This window comes from Xiphophorus maculatus, chromosome 21 (genome assembly GCF_002775205.1).
Source record: "Xiphophorus maculatus strain JP 163 A chromosome 21, X_maculatus-5.0-male, whole genome shotgun sequence".
Lineage (NCBI taxonomy): Eukaryota > Metazoa > Chordata > Actinopteri > Cyprinodontiformes > Poeciliidae > Xiphophorus > Xiphophorus maculatus.
Window position 1 is genome coordinate 3,507,821 of NC_036463.1, and position 25,103 is coordinate 3,532,923.

Sequence of the window (25,103 nt, forward strand, 5' to 3'; positions counted from 1 at the left end):
ATAACCATTTTATTTTGTGTTCATTCTGAATGGTAATTAGTCCAAAATGAACCTTTGAACTTTACCTAGATTCTCTAAAGCGTGTCCCAGTTTTTTATTCACTCTGTTCTATTACAGAATCTTTTGTAATAGAAGTTTTTTTGTTTCCTTTGTGGGAAGTGTGTGAAACGAGGTTTTAGTCGATCTCAAAAAAAGTATTTACAAAAAAGTTATTTTTTCTTCCTTGACTCTTGTAGTGACTCAGACTTTCTCTTCTTTTGAATGGGAGTTTATATGGGAGTCATACTGTAGTGCATGGAGCATCGTGATGGATCTTTGTGACCTGACATAAATGAACAAATTTATATCACATAAGCAGAGTTTAAGCTACACCTTCTTCATAAGAACCAGAATAGGGGTGCATAATAAAAAAAAAGTAATTGGTCTTGCAATTTTAAAACAACAAATAAATGTTTAGATGTTCTACATGTTATCTTTATTATCTTAAATTGCTTTTTTTGCATTAAATTTGCAGGAATTATCAGAACCGCCTTAGCAGACATGGACAGAGAAGCCAAAGAACACTACACCGTTGTGATTCAAGCCAAAGACATGGCAGGCCAAGTTGGAGGGCTCTCTGGCTCCACCACCATCAACGTCACCCTGACAGACGTCAATGACAACCCACCCAAGTTTCCCCAAAGTAAGTACTATAATAATGGAATTATCGAAAAACAGATTTCTCTATATAGTTCTTACCAAACTTGAACAAATTGTCCCATTTAGGTTGGATATGTAAAGCTAATGGTTGAGCTGAAGTGATTTCTGCTTTTCCTTTCCTGCTTAAAATTATTTTTCAAAGCCATGCTTGTTGTAAAACCGAGCACGGCGTTGCTCTGACATATCCCCAGCCTTGAGCTGAAAGAAGTTTTCAACAAAAATTACCTGATGCTTTTTTATAACCTAAAAAGTATTTTTACAAACTGTGCAATCCTTTCATCTGTAAAAGATGAAAGGATTGCCTCTGAAATGCAAAATTTTAAAATTAATTTAAGCAAGAAACAAGCTTCAATAATAGGGACAGAATGACTAGTAGCTTTTTGCTAAAGAACATGAACATAAATTAATTATATTAGTCAGTAATTCTTATTGTCATTTATCAAATGTTTTGAACTCAGAAGTCTAAATTTATTTTTGTTTTCTATAATTTGCAAAACCAGATGAATATTGCTCAAACCACTATGTTTCCCACGCTGAATTCTCTCGATTGTAATGAAAAATGTAAGTAACGACAGAGCCTCGTCAAGAATATTGCCCTTCAGCAACGAGTTTCCCATTTATTCTGCAGCAAAGAACCATCAACATTTCCCCGAATAAATATCTGCTTCATTGCAGCGCTATCAACCACAGTTTAGCACTTAATGTCAATTGAAGCACTGCAGAGTATTTTTAATGACATTCCCTCAGGAACAAATAGTGACAGAGTCAAACTGCTTAGCGAAGCTTCTAGGTAAACAGTCAGATATTCAGCTGTTTGGTGCAGTGGAGATTTTATTTTTTTCTTTCTCTAAGTGAATACAAATCAATGTTCATTCACAGAAAATTACCAGCTGTATGTCCCAGAATCCGCTCAAGTTGGGAAACCAGTGGGAAAGATCAAAGCCAACGATGAAGACCTTGGTGTTAATGCGGACATTAAGTATAGCATCATCAACTCGGAGGGCGCCAATATGTACTCCATATCCACAGACAGAGACACAAAGGAGGGAATCATCAGCCTGAAAAAGGTAAGCGAGCGCAACTACAAAGGGAAAAGGCTGGTATCCATCGGTAGGACATGGTTTGTTTACAGGTACCAAATGAAAGGAAGTTTGGATGGAGATGCCAAAACCTGAAAGAATCATTTGACCCAGAACCTCATCTGCCATAACAAGCTTAAAGTCTTAGCCTTCAGTATCTTGTTTCTTGAAGCTGACTTTAAAGTCATGCCCATCATGTTAGGACAGGCTTTATGTACAGTTTGGCTTTTTTTTTTCAGCGTTTGACATCTAATAAAAATGTACTGTAGCTATTTGTACTTGGATGGTAAAAGAAATTTTAAATTGAAATCAGATTTCTGAAATGAAAAGTTGCTTAAATACTCTGTAGTGTAAGATTTTTGACCACAAGAAAGTAGCAATTGTTTTGCAAGTGTTTTGGAGGTATACTTTTACATTTGAATTAAATTGGCTCATTCTGTACATTGGATCCCTGCTTATTTGTGGTTCAGTATTTGCAGAGTTACCTATTTGTATTTTTTGTATTCAGGATATCTAAAATTTTCAAATGAAAATGCAGCTGGAATACCTTGGTTCAATGCTACTTGACAATATAGGACCATTTATTGCTGATTAAGTGGACCTGGGAAAACAAGAATTTAGCTTGTGCAGTAGTACTAACATAGTTTCCATAGAGATTATTAATGCTTACTAGGGGATATTTGATGTTTGAACTATTAAAGTAACCAGAAGCGTTTTAAGAGGGGCTTTCAAATATTCATAGATTTCAGCCATTATTCTGTGGCTTTGTCCCTAAGCCATGTAAATATCGGCCGTCCTCAGTATTCTGAATCCATCTGTCTGTCCATCAGTTTTCCAAACCAGTTTTGTAATGTTCAAGAAGAAAGTATTTCTCAGAATTTCAGACCACATGTTGAACAATTTTGACTTAGGAATTAATGTTCCCAGCTGGTGTTCTTGGTATGTGAGATTTATTTTTTTTAATTCTGGAAGGATTTTGTTGTGATTTATAGCAGCCTTGTTAAGAATTGTCTCCTCGTATTGTGCTTATCAAATGTCCTTGCATCTGACATACTTTAAAAGACACCTACAATATTCACACAGTGAAGGAAATACTCTTGAAAATGTTATTTTGATGAAATATCATCCCTAAGTGGCAGCCATTGTACAAAAAAATTATTTAGACATCAGTTTATTCACCTGAATACAACGAATTTCATAATTAATTTACAAATACATTCTCTTACAACACTTGCTATATGAGTGAAAAAAAAAATCTTGAATCAACCTGCCTCTTCCTCAATAGTTACAAAAAAATTTTTGTGGACGTATAAATTAAATTAACAGTATGAGGTGCAAACAGATCATTCTCATTTTTAACTCAAAAGTATTTAAGACTTAAGCATTTTTTCTCATAAAGTGTTTTGAATTGATTCATGGTAGAAAATTTTTCAACTCATCGTTCAAAAAATCCATAATTTTACTCCATGCTCTGAAATGCACATTTGTTTTAAAGCAGTATGCGCAGTTTTCCTTCTGTTATTTCTGTCACTTGAGCTTCAGGCTGAACTTTTGTAAATTAATTACCAATAGTCTCTTTCTATCTTTAAACATAATAGGATTTTTAAACTAGCCAAATCACTTAGTTTCAAGACATTTGATTGAATAAACCATAGATAAATTTGTTCTCTTGCATTCATTTTTATATAGAATTCTCATAGCTTTCTTTTGTGCCATAAACAAAGGTTTAGTGTTGTTTTATTTTTCCTGCAGCCCCTGAACTATGAGAGAAAGAAGACCTACACGTTACACATTGAAGGAATGAATACACATGTGGATCCACGGTTTTCCTACCTTGGTGCTTTCAAAGACACGGCTACCCTTAAAATCACAGTGGGCGATGTGGACGAAGCCCCTGTCTTTTCTATGGATTATTATATCTTGGATGTTTACGAGAACTCACCGAGTGGAACTGAAGTGGGATCGGTTACGGCTCGAGATCCAGACAGCAGGAACAGTCCTGTAAGGTAGGAGACTCAATCACATTAAATCTGAATGTACAGTCTGAGCAAAAAAGTTCTGAAAAATTGATTGTTTGTTCCTTTAGACTTGCAAACTGCAAATGCAAAGAAAGCCCAGCCTTGATAAAGCAGTTAGGTTATTTTGAGGCTCAGCACTTTTTCTGCTGACTTGCAGCAGATAAACAGTATTTGGGTGATTTGATTCTATCTTAAATCAAAAGGTGTTTTGTATTTGGAGATTGGAGAACCTGTGAATCAAACAGATTATTTTTTATCTCAAAAATTGTTTTATATTTTCAAAGCTCACATTTGTGTGAGCTTTATATTTTTCAAAGCTCAAATATATATTTGTCCATTACATTTTCAGTCATGGACAAAGTTTTTAAAAACCCCAGCTCGCCAGAATATGTATACATTCTCAAATACAAACATGGGCACACAATACGTATATGCACATCATAACAGTGTAAACATTTACAATTTAACATGTTAAGGCTCTTTGAAAGCTCACTTTAAGAAGCACTTCATTTGAGATCATCATTCGGTTTATTCCACATATTGACACTGAAACACATCCGGATTTTACTTGACTTTTCTCTTTAGCATGTTCAGATACTAAACAAACCTCATAAATTATAATTTACTGTCTTTTATGTTAATAATTTCCGAATACAGAATTATTCATTAAGGCCTTGTACATAAAAGTATAAAGCATTAGAATTATTTACATATTCAATGACTTTAGATTTTAAAATATTACTTTGATTTAAAAGTTAATTAGTTGGTTCCTGATATGCTGCTTTTTTAATAAGCCTAATAGCTTTTTTTTGTAGCTTATCTAAGATGTCAATAGACGTTTTATTCTCTTCAGTTTTGCAAGGTGTTCTGCATCAATTGTTCTCCGGATGATGAATTTGGCAAAATTCAGAAAAGTAAATGAGTAGAGAACAAAACAACTGTCTATCTTGGAAAAACTTTTCTATTTTCTGAAAATCATTTAAAGAAAATAGGTGTGACACAGTACCTGACAGTTTCATCGTCCTTTGATAGTCTACTACTGTACGCCATGTTTTCAGTGACTTTGGCATTAAAATTGTACTTTCTCCTCAAAACTGTGCTACTCTTTGTATTTTTTGATAAATTCAAGCTTGTGACATCATTGTGGCGTAGCATAGGATGTTCTTTTTGACAGATTCTAAATTTGTCATTGTTTTTCAGTGAAGTAAAACTTGTAATGTTATAAAAAATATTCTTTACTGTTACATTCCTTTTTATTTAACTTTCAGAACATTCTGAGGGTTCACAGGGAGTTTTGCAGTGTTCCCTGTAAATCATGTTAGTTTTTTGACTTCACCAGGTATCGGCTTATTTTTCCTGCAAGCTTGAGAAGTAACCTGAGGCAAGACAATTACTCTGCACATTTATATGCACTCTAAACAGATGCTTGTATGCTGGTGGGAAATGGGGGGAGGAAAAAATAAAAATTCATACTAGCCTTAGGCAGCGTGCTGAACAGGTGCCTTGTTCCTTGGCATTACACTACAGCAGCTACAGCGCATGTAATGATTTGAATTTGCTCCATGTTCTTGACAAAATTGATGGAATAGTTGTGAACCTGATACTCCTTAAGAGGTAATGCATTGGTCTTATATCAGTAAGAAACAGTCTCATGTTGTTGCAGCGTGTAATGGGATATTATTTAGTATATTTGGCATGTGCTGCAGTGGCCAGAGGGTCCATAAAAAGCACTTAAGATTTATGAGCAGAAAGACATAACCAGTTGGTGGTTGATGTATCATTGGGTTATTTGCAAGAAAATATACCCACTGTCATTCCACAATGGGATTCTCTTGATTATTCGATTGCTGCAGCAGAAAATAGCAACGTCAAAACTTTGCTTCAAGAAGTGTTCGCCATCCTCCCTGCTCCTGGTGTTGTCAAAGTCAAGCCTGCGGGTCAAATTCTGCCTGCAGTGTAATCCTAATTGACCTTCACATTATTTCTAAGAGTCTATTACAGTTAGTTTACTAATGGACAGCTTAAAAGTAATATTGCAAATCTCAGAAAGCTCTGCCGGTACAGGGTAGAGTCTACCAAAAATGGTCGAGCAAAAGTTGGAAAGCAGAAGCTTTCTGGAGCAGTGGGAAGCCATCTACAGTGGACACCCAGTATTTACAGGAATTTGGAACCACAGAGACAAACCAATAATTAAAATGAATAGTTAATAACACCAAATTTGGTATTAATACTCACAGTGGAGACTGTCTTAGCAGAGCTATTTACAGCTCTTGGGGGCACAGTCAAGTCAACAGCATGGAAAACAAATGGCTCTTGTTGGATTGGCTGCTTATCAAATTCCAGCCAATAGCATGATATTACATTTGCTCCATAAAAAGCAGATTTGATTGAAAGATTCCACAGAAAAATCTGCCATTGGGTGAATTCAGAAATACTGTAATGGGAACATTCAAGGGTTCACTGGATCTGTTCATTAAGGTAAAAGACAGGATGCACCGATCCACTCTTTCACTTCAGATACCACCACGATAGCTGGGGTTTAGCATAACTTAAAACCTGAAATGTTTCTTTTTTTAACATGGACATAAATGTACTGAATTACAAACTTATTTGTAATGAAGTGTGCTGCAGTACAGCACACTCAAATAAACCAATAGCTTCAGAAGCTTGGTCAAACATGCAAAACCAATCCAACTTTAATTTGTTCAGACAAAAAAACTGAAACTGACAAAGACAATAGTTTTAGTCAAATATGCCTGAAATAAACTGCAAAAAAAACTATTAAATTGTTCAGAAAGTAACTATAAAGGAATTATAAATATAATGTAAAATAAGTAATAAAGCATGATGTCGCTCAAAGCACAAGGTATAGAATCAGACTGCATAGATCTGCCCTTATGGACTGGGCACATTGTCATGATACCAATCTAAATAAATATATTTTAAAATATCAGGACTAATACAGACATTAATATTGGATTGGTGCATCTCTAGTAAAGGAGAGGCCTGTTTTTCCTGTGTGTGGAGTTAATGTAGCTGTAACTGAAATGTATTCTATCTTTTTTAATAGATATCAAGGAAGGCTTTCCGATTTGTCTTCATTTCGGCACACTGTTCTTTTGAGATTGATACTCTTGCTCTATAGTAAGAAATAACTTGACTTTAATGCAACTTTTGTGGCACCTTTGACCTTTATATACAGGAATCATAAGGGAAACGCAGAAAACCAGAAGGGTGGAAGAAGGTATTATGGTCAGGAGTTGACCCCATATAGTAACCTCCGCATATGTGGCACCTGTTGTACCCACCACAACATGCCCCTCCATAATGCAAGATTTTTTTAAATAATACACATTAACAAGCACAGGTGTAAAGCTTGTATCTTGTGACAAAATGTTGTAAATATAAACAGCCTAGCAGCCACAGGAGTCCAGCGGGACACTGTTGTTGGCCAAAAAACTTCCTGGAGCTGTTTGGTAGTCTGTGTCGCACACGCTGTGGTAGAGGATGTTTCTGAAATGCTGAGGGCAGTGAAAGTGTATGACAGGTAGCATGACAGTCAGCTAGTGGCACCATCAGCCAAGTCAGGCATTTATGAGCTGTCGTAACACTAAGAAATCACAACTATGTGAAGCAACAAGTGGAAGCCTCTGTACCAGGCGGTTAACTCCCACTTCCATTAAACAAAGAGCATTTTATCACGCTGAATTCAAACATGTTTGAGGGTGTTTTTGACAGATCATTCCTTCTGTAACTGATAGGCAGCTTGGGACACATAAAAGGAAAACGTCATGGAGGCATAAAGGGAAAAGGCAGGGATCGTGAGATCAGCATAGTCTAGTTTAAGGCTCTGGCAGCACTCAAAAATGTCACAATTTCATGTTTCTTCAGTACCAAAATGTGCTAATTGCTACTAGTGTTTTTTTATTCATAGTTTAAATTTATTTTGCATATACAGTAGACATTTGTTGGGATGATATTTCCATAGCAAATAAAAAAAAAGATAACTATCACGTTTAAAAATATTATCTAAGATGACTACAAGTTTCACGTTTCTCAAAACTTTGGCTTGGTTTTCTCTGAAGTTTAAAGAATTCCAGTCTAATTCGGAGTTATAATATTGGACGGTAATGTCAGGGTTCATGAGGGGAAAAAATAAAGAAAGGAAAGTTTCAGAAAGCGCCTGGGCATTCATCAAACTAAACCGGAACATCAGAGAAGGATCAGGAATACTGTGGGTCAAACAAGGCTGTTTATTGATTTGGAACCACTTAAATATCTGCTTTGTTGTTCTGCCAACTTAGTTCCTGTCTTGACTGGAAGGAGAGTGACTTTGGCTTCAGCATTGGTTCGCTGAACCATATCAATCATTAAATGTTTGATTTGAAGTCGCTCCTTATGGGAAAAGTTACCTGACCTCCCCTGGCTTTTGCTTTTGTGTTACCCGGAGCTGCCTCCCTTTGGATTTGGAGCAGCAGTAAATATAACAAATATATAACAATATAACAAAAATGTCGAAGAAGTACAGATAAAAAAAAACTATTTTCAGGAACTTCATATTAAAGTAAGCAAAACAACGCTGAGAAAAACATTTCGTCTGCCACCAAAATGGGTAGAGTTTACCAGTCTTGGTTTCAGATTATTTTGTAAAACCCCCTGCTGTTTGTGTTCTCTGTCTCTCTGCTTCTCACTGAGTCGGGACACACAGGTCAGCTGCTGCGAGTGCTGGAGCTACAAAACTGTTTAATCAGGAAAGAATATGTGACTATGTTACATTGTACAACCAATTACAAAAATTACATTTATTATTCAGGTGTAGTGAGTTGTTAAAACTAAAGAGAGAGCAGAAAAGCCGAACCATGGTTTCGTTCACGCCGAGTTTACGTGCAGCGGCTCTTTTCCCGTCCTGTACTGCCAGATCGATAGTCCTGAACTTAAAAGCTGCATCATATGAGTTTGAAGACATTTTTCCGTCGTGTCTGCTGCTAGCATGTGCTTGTTCTAAACAAAAATCAGCACTTTGTTCCTTGTTTTCCAATTTTGACTTCCAATGATTGACTTCCTGCTAAAGAACCCCCTGGCGGTTGAAGAAAAAACCACAGAAAAGCCTCACCGGGCTACAAGCTGCATGGTTCAAAGTGTAGGAAAAAAGTAGCGGCTTATAGTCCAAAGATACAATAATTGGAGAACTAAGCAGTCGTTTATGGCCAGTTTTCAATGTCCTGTTCTGTGAAGCTTTGATCTACCACTAGCACTTTTGCTGATTCAAATTTATTTCTCTTTTTTTTTAAAATTGATCATAAATAATATTCAAAGTATTATTTTCAATCATTCCTCTTACGAACATTAATCTGTTTATGTTATGAACAATTTTACCAGTATTTGTAAACAAAGGCAACATTATTTGGACTTTTTGACATATTAAGTAGTGCTGTCGGTTAGCATTAGTAACTGTACAGTGAGCCCTGCCTCTTTCACGTCAGCATGTTTCTGTTGACCATAACTAAATTGTTTGTGAAAAATTCATTTATTTGTAGATTTATGTAGATACCAAAGTCAAATCTCCCCATGTTGTCTGAGATATAACTGTATTAATACACTACGGTTTATTATTACAGCAGTAATAATAAATTGTATTGTTATCAATAATAACACAGTGTATTATTATTATGAAAAATAAGAATAATAGCTGCATTATTAGTAATAATAATACAGTTATTATTATTATTATTATTATTATTATTATTATTATTATTATAACAATATAATAGTGTTGTGTCTCTGAATTGTACAATAAACTGTATAATAATAATAACACAGTTTATTGTTATTATAATAAACTGTAATAAGCAGTTTATTAATTACTATTAATAAACTGTATTTATTACTAAATATTGACTGAAATATTCAGAAAATAAGTACCACTTCATTCGATGTCATCCACTTAAAACATTTGCATAACATGAAATGAGAAACGTTTATATCTGGTCATTGCCGAGGCATTTCAATGGACCTTTTTCCTCAAAATTTTAGATGTGGTCTATATACATTTTATATTGTGTCTCTGAATTGCAGTGCTAATGCCAAATTTTTTTTTTAATCCCCCAAAATCTATGGCAACATGGCTTAGTTATTACGCAAAATTCACATTTTGTACATTTTTGTTCTTTCATTTGGGTTTCTGCTACTTCTAAAAACAGCCCAAACGCTTAAAAACGCCACCCAGCTGTTTTTTGCCGACAAGTTCATGTTTTTTGGGGTCAATGACAGATTAAGCCCCAAATTGATGATTACATGAAGCTGGTTTTGGTTTGCAGCTTTCACCACAGAACATTTCTGCTTGGTTGAATCTCACAGCATTTGATATCCACTGTTGTTTCTGTCTCACTTTTTATCTCTGTTGTAGTAAAATTAGCTGCCATTTCTGTCTGTTTTATTGAGTGGGCGGCAGCAGCACAAGATGTAGTGAGGGAGAAAACTTGCAAGTGAATAAAGAAAAAAGCAGCAAATAGAAAATATATAGAATTCTTTTGCAAGAGTTGACTGTAAGAGGACATGTGAAACCCTCGGCCCAGCTCTGAATAAAGATATAATGTTTTATCATTTCTGTTGTTGTTTTGCTACCCTAACCTTTGACCTCTTTTTATTGAAGAGATAGAAAAAAAACCCTACAGGACTAACGGTGCCATGTGTTTGTGGGTCAAAAGCTGGATTAGTATTAGGCCTTTAGGACATTTACTTTGTATCTGTCCTTTATGAATCTCCTAACCTGTGCCTGTGAGGATGAAATGCATGAATGTGGAAGGTTTAAGTCCATACACATATTTTTTCTGCTTTATCTCCCCTTTTTTTTAATAAAGATATTTTCTTTCAGAGGAGGAATAAATTCAAATGGTTCTGCTCGCTGTCAGATAAACCTTTGCCGTGTGTATATCTCTTCTCACTCAGACTGCAGACCTCCTTTTGTTTTCTGTCTGTGCCTCAAAGAAACACAATGACTTGCAGAATCACAGCGTCTCATTGTTTGCAATTTATCTACTTTGTCTGTCTGTTTTCAGCATCTGACTTGAAATCCATTAATGTGTAGGACAAGCTATAAAAACCCTCTCAGAGAATAAGGGGTAAAACCAAAGTCCATAAAATGCAGGGACTGACTGGCTTTTTCTCCTTTATCTCAGTTTGCTCTCCAGAGCAGCCGAGTCCTGATAGGTGGATTATGAAGTGCGCACATGAACCAACTTTCTGAAAATCATTTTATACGCAAATTCAGCTGCCGGTTTGGTGATTTTTATCAGACAATGTCTCGTTTGTACAATCAGTCACTGCTGAGTTTCGCGTTGTCTCTAAGGAAGGAGGGTGTATTTCATTTCCGATACTATTTTAGGCCTGTTTAAAATCCTGAAAACAAAAACAGAGAATACAAAGTAAGCATGACTTCAGTGAGAAATTGGTGAAACCCATTGAACTTTTACACAGTTTCACAGTATAATAATGAAGAAAAAAAAAAGAGATGTTACAAAGAAAAACAAACTGTTGTCCAGAATTTCACAGTTGTGGAGCTGTGCAGTTTCTGAATCTATTTTATACATCAACTGCACACTCTTTTGTATTCATATATTACATAAAATCTATAGAAAATACATAAAGATTTTAGGTGTGAAATGTTTAAGGGGTGTGAATGTTTTTGCAAGGTTCTGTCTTAGAGGTCGGAGGGTTGAACTGAAGCAGTTATTAAAACTCAAACTTTTCTTGTTTCATGTTCCAGAAGCTGTTAGCATTTGTCTCTGTAAATATGGCCGCTGAAAATTTCCTTACATGTTAATAATGTCTATGTTTGCTCATAACGTGGAGCAGCAAATGCTCCTCTAGATTCACACATGCCTTGGACAACTCCACACTTTGTGTTTAAACAACATTTTTATATTCCACGTGTTTAGGTTTCCTGCAGTCTTAAAGCAAAGCCCATTTCTCTGAGTTAAAATCAAATCATTTGCGCGTCTGGTTGTGCTGTTGAGCTCATTCACTTCACCTGACTTTTACTGCGTCTGTGAAATGCCCTGTGGTCATTGTGGCCTTTTAAAAACGGATGGAGGCTGATGGTGAACGCTGTGTGACAATGGGACAGTATAATTGCCTGAGACCACAGATATTTGTTTTGTTGAGTGAGACCATTGTCAGGCAGTAGAGCTGCCCAGCTCAACATGTATTTTATATGTTGTTTGTTAAAGCTTTTTCCAGTCAACACTGATTTTAGCCAATTCTGATTTCACTTTTAAAACTTTACCTTCTTACTGCTTCAATGTAGGCTGCATATTTTTATTGTATGTATTAAAATGTATAAACTATAACATAAAATAACTGTTTGGACTTTTCTTGCCAAAGTCTAAATTAAGGAGAAATGTTACATTTTAATGTAGCACAAGCAATGAATAAAAGATTTAGTACATTAAACCACCTTTATATCTGGAATCTATGGATACATAAAACCCCCTTCTAAAAATGCATGTAGCTACTAAAATATGTCTATTTTATGAGTTTAAACACCAAATACACCTGAATATGCATAAATACACACATAGGAAACCCTATTAGAAGCTAACATCTACCGTCTTCCTTATCTCTATGGAGGCACAGCCAATCAGCACCAACAAAAATAAATGGCGCTCCTGGATTGGCTGCTTTGCAATGTTTCAGGGTCCAGTTCTGCTTTCTCTGCAGAGAGTTTAACGTTTCCCCCAAACAGCCTTTGATAGGTGGATATATTCATGCAGGAAAACTTTCCCACTCATCTGACCAATATCAGAGAAGCTGAAAAGACCATATTTTAATCAAATGATTGTAGGTCCTCAATTAGAATATTCATGTTTGTTCGTGTATTTTGATAATTAGTGAAACAAGGTTATTTTTGATGCTTACTTATAAATTAATTATTTTTTTATGAGATGGAAAAAACATAACCAAAAGAGAAAAGAAAAAAGTTGGTTTCTCATATGTTCCAGATAGTATCTCATGTTCATGAGAGAATAATGGAAAATTAAGTGAGATATATCATTTAATTTTTTTTCTGTGAGTTTTTGGATAACATCATGAGATGTATTTGGTGTTTTCAGAAAGTTGGATTTTATTTTTCCATAGCCATTTTCTTTAATGGTCTGAATTTGTGACGTCACTTGGTTGACTACAAAGAGTATCTGGTGTGTCTGATATTCATGTGTTTGAGAGTTTTTTGTTTTTGTTTTTGTTTTTAATCAAACCAAAGACATAACAGAGTGTCTTAACATTACTGTGCTTCGCTAAATATCTATAAAACTCCAAATTATAGAAAGGTGTTTGATTCAGATTTTTAATAACACTATATATGTAATAATAAATGAGATTGTGTTACTATCTTAACAGATTATTGTTGAAGCATTAGGAATTTAATTGAATGTTTAATGAAAGCACAGAAGAGAGCAATCATAGCAATAATCATAGACATTTTGGTTCTAATTAAACACAACTTTATTAGATTTTTAGTTTGTGCAAATACTTTCATACTATGAACTTATGGTAATTTTATTCAGTTGTCATATTGTCTGGGCTCGCCTCTTTGTCAAACCTTTCAACCTGAGACTGAGAGTAGTAAACTCTGGAAGGGACCCGGGCATTCAACTAGATACTTCTGAGACAAAGCAAACAGAGAGATTTGTTTGGTTTTAATGAGCATTATTAGTCACTGTGTATAATTTAATATCATCAACAGCTCTAAGGACCTAATTGCCATGAGTCAAAGAAAGCACAACTATGCCACCTAAAACCTTTAATATATTTATACTGTATATATGTATCAGTGACGTGCGGTGAGGTTCATAGCTGGTGAGGCACTGACTTCATCATAATCAGATTTTCAAATACAGACCCCCTGCATGTTATTGTTTACATAAGGAAATTTTGCGCATGTGGACAACGCTGGAGGTCAAAAAGACTATTCTTTGACCTCCAGCCTCCCCTGCCTCCCCTGATCACACATCACTGATATGTACGTGTATGTATTTTGCACTTTTGTACATATATTTACACTCAAATTAATCTGTGTGCGCCTCCTTTTTTATCTTTGGGACAATGATTGCCTGATGCTTATGTACACCTAAATGCTTTTTAATTCAGTACCTGAAAATGCATTTATCTTTTTGACAGATATTACTTGGACAGCAAAGAGGACGGAGTAAGATACTTCAGAATTGATGAAAGCAGTGGAGTCATACGTACAACACAACCGCTGGATAGAGAAGACATACCTTGGCACAACATCACTGTAATGGCCTCGGAGGTTGGTAGGTACCCAGGTGTACGAAAAGCATATTGCACTGACTTACTTATAAACATCTGGGCTAGAAATTGACTGATATTTCCTAAGAACAGCTTTATTCTTCCTTTAACCATCTTAACCACCTTAACTCCTGTTTAGCTTCCTTCACAATGGATTAAATACCCTGTGATCTTTAGGATATTCATGTTGGATTTCCCCTATTGCTTTTCAAATTGAATCTCTACTATTGGTGCCAGATTTTACCAAGAATCTTTGCTGAAATTCTTGAGAATCTCCTCATGAATTTTGAGGTGGTTTCTGCACCTCTGCCATCAGTTTTAGAAAAACCTATAGCAGGAAGGAAATGGTGCTTCTGCTACTTAAGTTTCTTTGATTAGCTTGGTGAGTAAGGATAAAAAAATACACACAAATATACCCCCAAATGATTGATGATCTCACAATAGCAACTGTTTCTGGAGACCCTACATTTATCCTGATGGTTGTCCTGAGAACTGAAAATGAAAATAAGCAAAATGAGTAGGGATGAAAATGAGTTTTGAAGGATGACTAGGCTAGGTGATTACTACACGTTTTTCTATTTCCCATGCAGTTTAGATTTTTTTTCTTCAGAGATGCTTTCAAATGGTTGGGAAATTCTTTACCATGGCAGCATGATTTAGATAGAAACAATTAAGTGGAAAAAGGCCCTGCCTATTGCTCTGCCTGTTTTTTCTCTCTCCCTCTAGATAACAGGACACCCTGAGGGGATCGTATAGTCAGAGGGCAGCGCGGGTTCAAATTCATAGAGAGTAACACAGGAGTCAGAATCAATATCAATAAAAGAGGGGATCCATAAAAAGCAATGAGTACATGAATCAGCAGCACACATGCTCCCCTCAGCTACAGAATCAAATCTGTTGCACATCGTATAAGTACAGAGCACTTGGTAGTGTTTGTGTTATTTAAAGACACTCTAGTTAGATTGCATGTTAGATTCTTTCCACCATCTTTGGAAAGAACATACTTAATCATACCATAATCAGCTCCCCATGAACACCTGTTGTGACCTGTTTTCCCATGTTAATGGAGCATGGCAGATTTGATTTGTGGACACTCTGGACAGGCGATTCTCGTGGAAGTGATTAAAAAACAATCTAACTGTGGTGCAGTAAAGATGAAAGATGGTTCAATATTTGTGACTGGCCATGACAGAACCAGGAACAAGTCTCCCCGGGAGCATATTGAGTTATTTACGGATTCTGAAAGTGACGGGTTTAAACCTTCTCATGAAGTCAAACACACAGAAATAAAAATAAAATGAAATAGAAGATTCAAAACATCCATTTTTGAAAATACACATTTTTCTAAGAACAAGTCATTTTACCCTTAAAATAGTTTGTATTAGTGAAATTCACAAAAAGTAGAATCATCCATATTAACCAAAATGAATATTTATTCCAAAAATGGCTGACTTTTCATTAAATATGTAATATTAAAATGTAAATGTCAAATATGTAGTTCAACAGATGTGACTTGTCTTATCTAGAGAGAAATGTATATTTTTAGAGGTTTTTAGGTTTTCTTCCATTTTCCAACGAAGCTGAAAACGACCGTCTTATATTTTGCAAAAAAGCAAGAAACTCATCATTCTCTCAGTAATTGCTGGTCTTTATCTTTTTTGCTTTGATGATTTATTCCTACTTTCATCGTGATGCATCACATATGTTTACATAAACGTCCAGTTGTAAATGAAATCGCATTGTATAGTTCATATATTTATGAAGATATAAGAAAGTATTGGATTGATTTAATTTGCACATTGTTTATATTGCATTTAAATATGTTGGAGTACTTTTCTCTTGGATTGCGTATAAAATTGAACCAGTCTCTATTGTTAAAATGTCCTTTCCTAGTCTGGCAACTAATTAAATCAATGAAGCCCCCTAACCTCCGGTGAGTTGGATAATTTGTAATCACAATTAGGCAAATCTCCAGCCAATGGTCATGCATGCTAATGTTTCTTTACCTCTTCATCTCTCTTTAGTGTTCAGCAATATAAGCCTAGACACAGTAATATTGCTACATAAAGCTTTATGTAGCAAACTGCAAGACTGTTTGCTTTATGTTGCAAACTGTCTTGCAGAGGTTAGAAGTTCATAGACAAAGCCAAAAGCGAAAAAGGAATTGGAGAGTTTGAATTTAGGTCATTGCTAAAGAAGATGCTGGTTCACAGAGTCTTGTATTCAGGCATGTTATTGGAAAGTTGAATCACAGAAAATCCTATTGTGACAAAAGATGCAGAAGCAGCAGGAATAATCATGGGTTGGAGAAAATTGCAAAGCAAAACTCCTTTTTGAGTTTGAGGGGGATTCACAATGCTTTCAGTTTTACCTTGAACAAATTATTGACACATTTAATTTTGATATTGAAGAACATTGAATTTATTTCAATCTAAAATAAAAATGGAAATATAGAATATTTAATTTATTTTCCTCTTTTATTTGTTACATTTGTGTGCAATGTTTCTCGATCCCCATTGCAGACACTGAACTGTCTGAAAACAGCAGATCCCATTTTAAACATTTATTAGACTTTGCAAAACAAGAAAACAGACACACAAACACACCTCTTCCTAAAGACAAAATAAAAAGTAAATATGTAGAACTTCCCTTGAGGATTTGAGCACCTGAAGATTGTTTTTTTTTTCTTGTTAGGAGTATTTTTCGCTGAGCAAACGCAGTGTTTCACCTCAGCCCTTCTACTGCACACTTATACTGTAAATCATTATCTCTCCTGGAAGCCACCCAGTAAAAGCACTCTGCAATCCTGGACAGAGGTGCTTCACGGGTCGACAGGCAGCTGCATTCCTCAAGGACCCTTACTACAGGGCCACAGAAAATCCTGCATATGCTGAGTTGTTTAAGCAGTTTGTTTAAGACTACCACAGTATTAAAAAGTGAACTATGCAGTTTATCTGATAATAGTTGACAAACTATTACATAATTTGTGGGCAGTTACTGTAAATTAGTGATAATTGTAGGAGACTTTTTTTAAGCCAGGTGAACAACACTACCCAGCAACAAGTAGGGGAGGGGCACTGCTAGGTTAATTTTAAGCTTTCTAACTTTGACCAAAGGTGAGGAATATGCTTCATAACCTTTGAGTTGCTGTCTGTCCTCTGGTGCTCTGCAACAAGTCGATTACTGTATGCATTACACACCAATATATTCAAATTCAAGGTCACATTTGTCAGTCTGGAAAGTGAGAGGTTTACTTTAAGAGCCTTTTCTGAAGGCAGATAAACTGTGACAATTGGTGGAAAATCACTGTAGTTTTTTATGCTTTAAACATTCAGTAGATATTTCTAAGTAACCAAAAGTCACTGGCTTATAAGCAAATAATTGAGTGTTTCACTGTGTGTTTATACATTTCATAAAATAGTAACATTCAGATGAGTTTAGAAGCTTTGTTTTAGCCAGTTTCAGGAACAAATGAGCAAGTGGTGTAGCTGAATAACTTAAACTATAATGAAAAACATTAAAATATATTTAAAATATGAAAAATTGTCATTTTTCACATTTTTATGCTCAACAGCCTCTTAAAAAACATGCAGCAATAAGTTGATCAATTAGTTGTTGCTTTTTGGTGTTTCACAAATGTGCAGTCTCAATTGAGACTGCATCCAGTTTGTTTGGTCAGCCGGTTTTACTTTTGTATGAACTGTACAATGGCTGCTGGAAAAAGACAAGTTTTCTGTTGTTGGCTTACTATTTAGAAACCACTTTCTGTTGGCTGTGCAGGAGTCTTTATTTCTGCTTTTCAAGTTTGCAGCCATTTTCACCTGTGATTATAAACATTGAGTCGGGGGGTGGTGACCAGCAGCAGCTTATCTGGATTTAAAGAGACAGAATCCATTTGAATTAAACTCAAAATAGGCAGAACTGACCAGACTGAAATCTGATTATCTAACACTGATTTTGTAGAAAAAACTTTTATGGACATGCTTTGTTTGCCCATGGATCTATCCTAACATGTTGAAGGAAGCATATTAGGTCACCTTTAAAGCTTTGACATTCCTTTGTTTCCAGTATTTGGACCATACCCAGTCACTGTACCTGTTTTTAAAATGTTTGCAATGAAAGCCTAAATTTGGCTTCTCTCTCTCTGCTTACAGACAACCCCAGTCTGCTCAGGCACATTCCTGTTACTGTGCAGGTGCTGGACATGAACGACAATCCACCAGAAATAGCAACCAACGAGGAAGTCATTGTGTGCGAGAGCTCAAAGCTCGACCAGGTGAGTGTCTGGAACCCATCTGGGGAAGGAAAAAAATGCTAAACACTCCTTTACAGTTTTTCTCCCTATCTCTGGCCTCACATGTTCAAAACTTCCTTGAACTCAAAAGAAGAAAGTGTGGAGAGCTGCACATTAACCGCAGCCATTTCCCTGACCGCACCTCTTTGTGCTGAACTCTTGTTTCCCTCAGCAATTTTTGAGTTGCTCAGCGAGACCAGAGCTGTAGAGACGGTGCTGCAGAGAGGCTGCTTAATCATCCCTTATACAAAATGAGTATCTCAGCAGCAAACCATGACAGCTCTAAATCGAAGCTTGTTCCAATTTGCTCACAGTAGTCTTTGATTCATTCAAATTAAGAAGGTTGTTGAGATATAGAGCAATCAGCAGCTCGGAAATGGCTGAAAGTGTGGTTTTGCAAAGGATGATGGAGTAAAGCAGCGAAAGACGCAACTAAATACATTTTTAATAGTTAGGAGCTGGTTCAAGACGAGTCTAAAAGAAATTTTGGATTAAATTTAAATTAAGGTTTGCAAGCTCAGGGTTCCTGGCTCAAAGGATTAAATGGAAAGAATCACAATGGTTTGCAGGCAGTGAAACTTTTGCATTCAGCAGAAAATGTGCATGGGGGAACATTATATTCATTTTGTGGTAATTATTTGGAAATTATCTACATTTACATCAGAAAGTGCAACTGAATCAAATAGTTTTTGCAAATCTGAAGAAACTAAATCAAACTATAAAATGCTATTTTAAGGAGCTGCATATGGCTTACTAGACTCCAAAACTCCTCCAACCACCTGAGTTTCAGGTGTCATGATTTTAGACTAACTGTGTGTCACTCGATAAATATGAACAACAATGTATCTATACACACTGCCTCCATATTAGACCAAGGTATTTCATAGTCTGAATCCTTCACCAAGCATAGATGTGATGTAAAGAAACTGAACCTCTTTTAGCCTGATAAAGTTCACATTTGACTAATTAAGGGTTAATGTTGTGTATTGGATCCCTAAACTTTTTATGCTGCACAAAAATGAGATGCATTATGAGTTGCATACTCTAACATTCGATTTAATTGCAAAACAAACATTAGATGTAATTTTTAAAAGTTCTGCAGATAAACTAAAAGGAACTGACTGTCGGACAAAAATGGTTTGTCATAGGAAATTATTATAAAATTACCAACAGTTTCTAAAGAAAAATGTCATATTTAGGAATAACCAAATTCAGGATGAGGTCAGTCTCTTTCTAATTGTAAGAGATTGTTAAGCCAGATATTTGACTCTCAGTTGTACTAAAAACTTAATTTTAGCATTTTAATTGATGTGACTTAACACATTAAAAAAGTAAAAATTATATAAACCTTTGGGGTATTACATAAAACAAAAGAAATAATTAAAGGATAAACTGAGGAAATGGTACATTTGTCATGGAATAAACGTTTGGAATAATTAAGACAGTCTTTTTCATGAAGATTTAACAGAAAATATGTAAAAAATAAATGTGGCAAGCATATGAAGCTTAGCTTTGGTTGTTTTTATTCACAAATTATTGCAAAAAAAAATCTATAAATACACCCCAGCTGATGATGTTTAGTCTTTGTTCTTGTTCTGTAATGGGAAAGAAGTCAATGCTGCCCTTTATGTTAAACTGATTTTAAAACGATGTAGGAGTATCACGCCTATTCTTCTGGCTGTGCTTTGTACTCTATAATTTATATAATTTCCTATACATTTATTTGTATTTGTTTACAATTACTGTTCAAGTATTTATAGCAATTGAAAAATGAATCCAGTTGTAAATGTATCAATTACAAAGGTCCACAACTTACAAGCGCGGAGTTATTGGTTGATTTTACAGTCATTATCGTCATTTAATTATTACCACTGTAAATTTATAGAGTCATAAAACTAATAAAGCCCAATTATCTACCTAAGAACAGAACTGCATGATGTATCACATCCAAATGAAGTCTCCTTCCAACACCTTTGGGTTTGGGGTTTTATTTCATCTTTTTGAAACTAATCAGTTCATCAACTGCTCCAGGTTGTTAAAAAAAATCACCTTGTTGCCACAGTTTCACATTTGAACAACTGTACAGAGGTTAAAAAAAAACAGTAAGAGCAAAAATCCTTCCAGCTGCACAGCATCCAAAATCACAATTGTGTAAAAAAACAAGCAAAGCTCTCAACTAAAAAAGCAAAAACAAATCAGAACCAACATGAGAGATTTTCTCCAATCTGCGGCCACCTTGAGTGGCGCCATTCTAGATTGTTAAATCGAAGCTTCTCTTTTTTTTGAAATCCTAGATGGCGATGCTTCAAGCAAAGTGCTTGAAGCTTTGAAGGAGAATGTTTCATGTGATTTTGGCTGTTCTACTCTCCAGGCATGACCAAAAAAAAAGTAAAAATGTTGTAGTAATGATTTGAAAAGTATGTTCATTTTGTTTCTCAGTTGATCCAGACCGTCACAGCAGTGGACAAGGACGACTTTGCCAATGGACAGAGATTCTCTTTTGCTCTGTCAAGCCAACTGCCAGTTAATCCCAACTTCACCCTAAAGGACAACGGAGGTAAATAAAATGACCGTTACGTTTGTCCGTTTTGTTCCCGGGTTTTTGGTCGTCTGCTCGGGTTTTAAGCATTCACCAAGTTGTTCTGCTGCTCTCGTACCCTTGTGGTGCAGTAAAACCACACGCTTTATAACAAGTGAGCATGGTAAGCTGCAGACTCAGTGGGATCCCCTCTGATTGCGTTAAGCAGAGTCACAGAGCTGTGCCGTGTTTGCGCATCGTGTTGTCAAATGGATTACCCCGCTCAGCCGCTCCCTGTCGCCGCCTCCTGTGTATAATATCGAGCCTGCCTGCCTGTGGCCAGCGAGCGGGCGTTGCCATAGAAACCATTTTCAGTGTCAGGTGAGTACCTAGCCCCGGGGTGGTCGGCAATCACAGGGCTTTTATAAGCTCTCAGCCAGAAGATCTCACGGTTACCCACAGAGAAGAGGAGTTCACGACACTCCGGATGCCATGGAGGAGCATAAAAACAAAGATGAAGGTCACAGTACGAGATAAAGAAAAAAAAATCCCTGATCATACAAGATAGGTCGTTTTATCTCTTTGTCCAATTCCTTCCCATCACATGCCTTTCTTTGCCTCCCTCGAGTTTCTGAGGCAGGGCTTTTCTGCAGACATTCCTCACCTCTTGACCATCAGCGAGTCTCAAGGTGGAACAGAATAAAAGCAAAGCCAAGACTGCAAAGACTCCATGAGAACAAAGAACTACTGGTGTTAAACAAACATATGGTACAAGAAGGTCATTAAGTTCTAGTTTTACTTTTATTAGCCCCAAAAAAACTGAATTCAATGAAACATCAGAAGTGAACGGATGAGTGGGAAAAGTAGGGGAAAAGTTCTCTAGTTATGTGGTTTTAATTCTGACCTATCAATCTGTATAACGTCAACAAATTCCTCAAAGGAAATTATGAATGTTAATCTAATTTGCAAGAGTACAGATTTGACATTTCTATTACAAAAGGAAAACTGAGCCACAATCTAACAGAATGAACAACGTCTTTGAACACAAAGACTTTCCAACAAAACATAATTTAACTGCTTTAATTTAAAAAGGAAAAGAAATAATTTTGTATCTACAGCTAAAATAAAACATCACAGTCAAAAGTGTTCTCTATGGCTTTAACATATCTTGACTAAAAACATACAGATTTTTACATAAAGATCCACTCGAATGACAGAACTTGAATGAATCAATGATCATTGTCATATACAGATGACTTATTCATCAATTAATTCCAGCTAAAGAGGTTTAGAAAAATCAAGAATTAAAGTCTACATCAGTGGGAATAAGCAGTGGGATTTTATTGAGCTATTTTCTGGTTAATTAGTTTGGGTATTGATGTAGGTAGCTAGCCTGCAGTCCGATGCTTAACACCTGCTGCTCTAGCCCTAGCATGCTAATTGTATTGACCATCCATGCTAACTCACCTTAGTGATGCAGTTTTCCTCTAATTTTCATGCCAATACTTTGCAATTAGCTTATTTTATCTTCTTGTAAACAAAGGACACTTGTAGAAGACAATATTGAGTAAAACTTTGAGATCTTATCTATAATCTTTTTAAATGTTGGTATGATGATATTTAGAAGTACTAATATGAAAGAATGTTAATATATGTGTATTAATCACTTTTCAGATTGGTATTTGTTATAAAAACCATTTGAAATCTTTTTTCTTTTTACTTCATAATTATGCACTGCTTTGCATCACGTGAAATCTGAAAACCATCTGAATCTTTTGGTTGAAACATGAAAAAACATGAACAATCATGAGCTAAATCAAAGGCAACAGAAGTTGTCTCTACTTAAGTTACACATATTTAAAGAGTGATATTTTGTCTTTTCACCATGGGTGTGATAATGATGACTGTGCTGTGAAAGTGACATGCTATTTTTTTTATTTCTTGTCACCAAATTATTATAAATTTCTTTATGCAGATAGGTTCACAGTTTTCACAGAGAGCTATGAGACAATTGATCACATGTTAACAGTTGTTCAGAGTAAGAATATCTACAAACTTAATGCAATAATATAAAAACTTCTTCCAGGATCATTTATATTTGGTTAGCATTGTTTATTTTGTCAAAGGTTTGGTAATACTTATGTTTACAACTTTCCTGAAGTTTTACCTATTGCAAAATAAGAATCAATTTTTAAATCAACTGAGCTGGTTTACAGTTCATTTACTTGGTTTAATTTATTATCTTTGTTCTGTTGGGATGAGCTGACTGGACAGCGAATGAAAACATTTAAAACATGGACAAGATCTGCTTTAAGTGTATACTGTAAAATAAAATTAAGATAAGATTTATTTGTCATTGTCATCAACAGATTACAACGAGATTGAGATTTGGTCGACACGAGTTAAGATGCAGGTTATGTGTATATACATAATATACAAAGATAAAGAAATAAATAGTACAAAATGAGAAATAAACTTAGACATCAGAAGATGGTTGCAGCGCCTGGAGGTGTCGCAACAGAATTTACATTTATAACAAAGTGGTGTCAAGAGCAGAAGTTCTTATGCCTTTGAATTTAGTGCCATGATTGCTATCGGGTAAAAACTGTTTTTTAGACGATTTGTCCTGGTTTTTATTGCTCTGTATCTCTTGCCTGATGGCAGCAGCTGGAAGAGACCATGGTCAGGGTGTAAAGAGTCATTTAAAATGTCCAAAATTTTCTTGTGGAGCCTGGAAGTGTAAATCTGTTCCATAGTGGGGAGGGGGCAGCCTATGGTTCTCTCTGCTGCCCTAACAACCCTCTGGAGTGCCTTCTTGTCCACAGATGTGCTGCTGCCGTACCAGACACACAGACCATACGTGAGCACACTCTCTATGGAGCAGTGATAGAAGGCCTGCAGCAGGTCTGAGGGGAGACGGTTCTTCTTGAGTATTCTCAGAAAGTACAGTCTCTGCTGTGCCTTCTTCAACAGCTCCTTGGTGTTGGTGCTCCAGGTTAGCTTGTCCTCCAACTCCATGCCCAGAAACCTGAACACTGGGACCCTCTCCACACAGGTCCCACTGATGGTGAGAGGCTGGATGTCCGTTTTGTTCTTCCTGAAGTCGATCACCAGCTCCTTTGTTTTGGAGGTGTTGAGGAGCAGGTTATTGACTTTGCACCACTCTGACAGCCGCTTCACCTCGTCCCTGTACTCCAGCTCCCCCTTCCCGCCTGAGATGAGACCAACAACAGTCGTGTCATCTGCAAACTTTATGATCTTGTTGCTGAGGTGGTTGGAGACACAGTCATGAGTGTAGAGGGTGTAGAGAAGTGGGCTGAGCACGCAACCCTGTGGCGATCCGGTGTTCAGGCTCAGAGCAGTGGAGGTGTGGGGGCCCAGTCTGACCCTCTGAGAGCGACCTGTTAGGAAGTCCAGGATCCAACTGCAGGTGGCTGATGGAAGCCCAAGGTTTGCTAGCTTGGACACCAGACGTTGGGGAAGTATGGTATTAAATGCTGAGCTGAAGTCCACAAAGAGCATTCTGACATAGCTCCCCTGCTTCTCTAAGTGGGTCAGGGCAGCATGAAGTGCAGTGGATACAGCGTCCTCTGTGGACGCTGTATCCACTGAATTGTGAATTATCCACTTTTTAATACTTTTGTTTTGTAAAATATGTTTTAAAAAAAAAAAGAATTTAAATCCCTGCTGTAATGTATGTTCAAAGCCCACTGAAAGAGGGGCTCTTCTCTTATGAGGGATTAATAACAGATTTTTTTTTTATTTAGTGCTGTTTTGAGATACAGTGTCTTTAAATTTGTTCTTTACCTCCTGTTGCATGCTAGCCCACAGGCTCTTGTTTTTCTCTGATTAGGTTATTTGATACAATCCTATGTGGGATGGGCAGGATTTTCCTGTTTAATTAATTTTCAGTGTAGATATGAGAGAACAAAAGGATATTTTGCCCAAACTGATGTACATAGTAGAAGCTTGTGTTGTCGGCATATTTCATAAAAAAGAGGACCATAGTATACTGGTTTACAAAACGCACAGATTTAGTTTGTTTATATCTCATTAACTTTCAAATAAATACGGTCAGTAACACAATTAGGATATTTCCTCCAGATATTGTTTCTGTTTAGCACAACTCTCCTGCTTTTCTTACCACAGGACTATGAAATAACATGAATATTGGATTTAAAGCAACA

The 25,103-nt window shown here is 36.1% G+C and overlaps 1 protein-coding gene across 2 annotated transcripts in view; it reads left to right on the top strand.

Moving 5' to 3' along the window:
* The window catches only part of cdh18 (cadherin 18), a 121,343-nt gene that overhangs the window by 75,385 nt on the left and 20,855 nt on the right, over positions 1 to 25,103 (top strand). For both annotated transcript variants that reach the window (XM_023326678.1, XM_005803633.2), the window contains 6 exons: positions 515 to 682; positions 1,579 to 1,766; positions 3,531 to 3,784; positions 13,973 to 14,109; positions 18,259 to 18,380; positions 20,838 to 20,955. In XM_023326678.1, the coding sequence (XP_023182446.1) occupies positions 515 to 682; positions 1,579 to 1,766; positions 3,531 to 3,784; positions 13,973 to 14,109; positions 18,259 to 18,380; positions 20,838 to 20,955 (987 nt within the window). The remainder of the gene's footprint in view (positions 1 to 514; positions 683 to 1,578; positions 1,767 to 3,530; positions 3,785 to 13,972; positions 14,110 to 18,258; positions 18,381 to 20,837; positions 20,956 to 25,103) is intronic.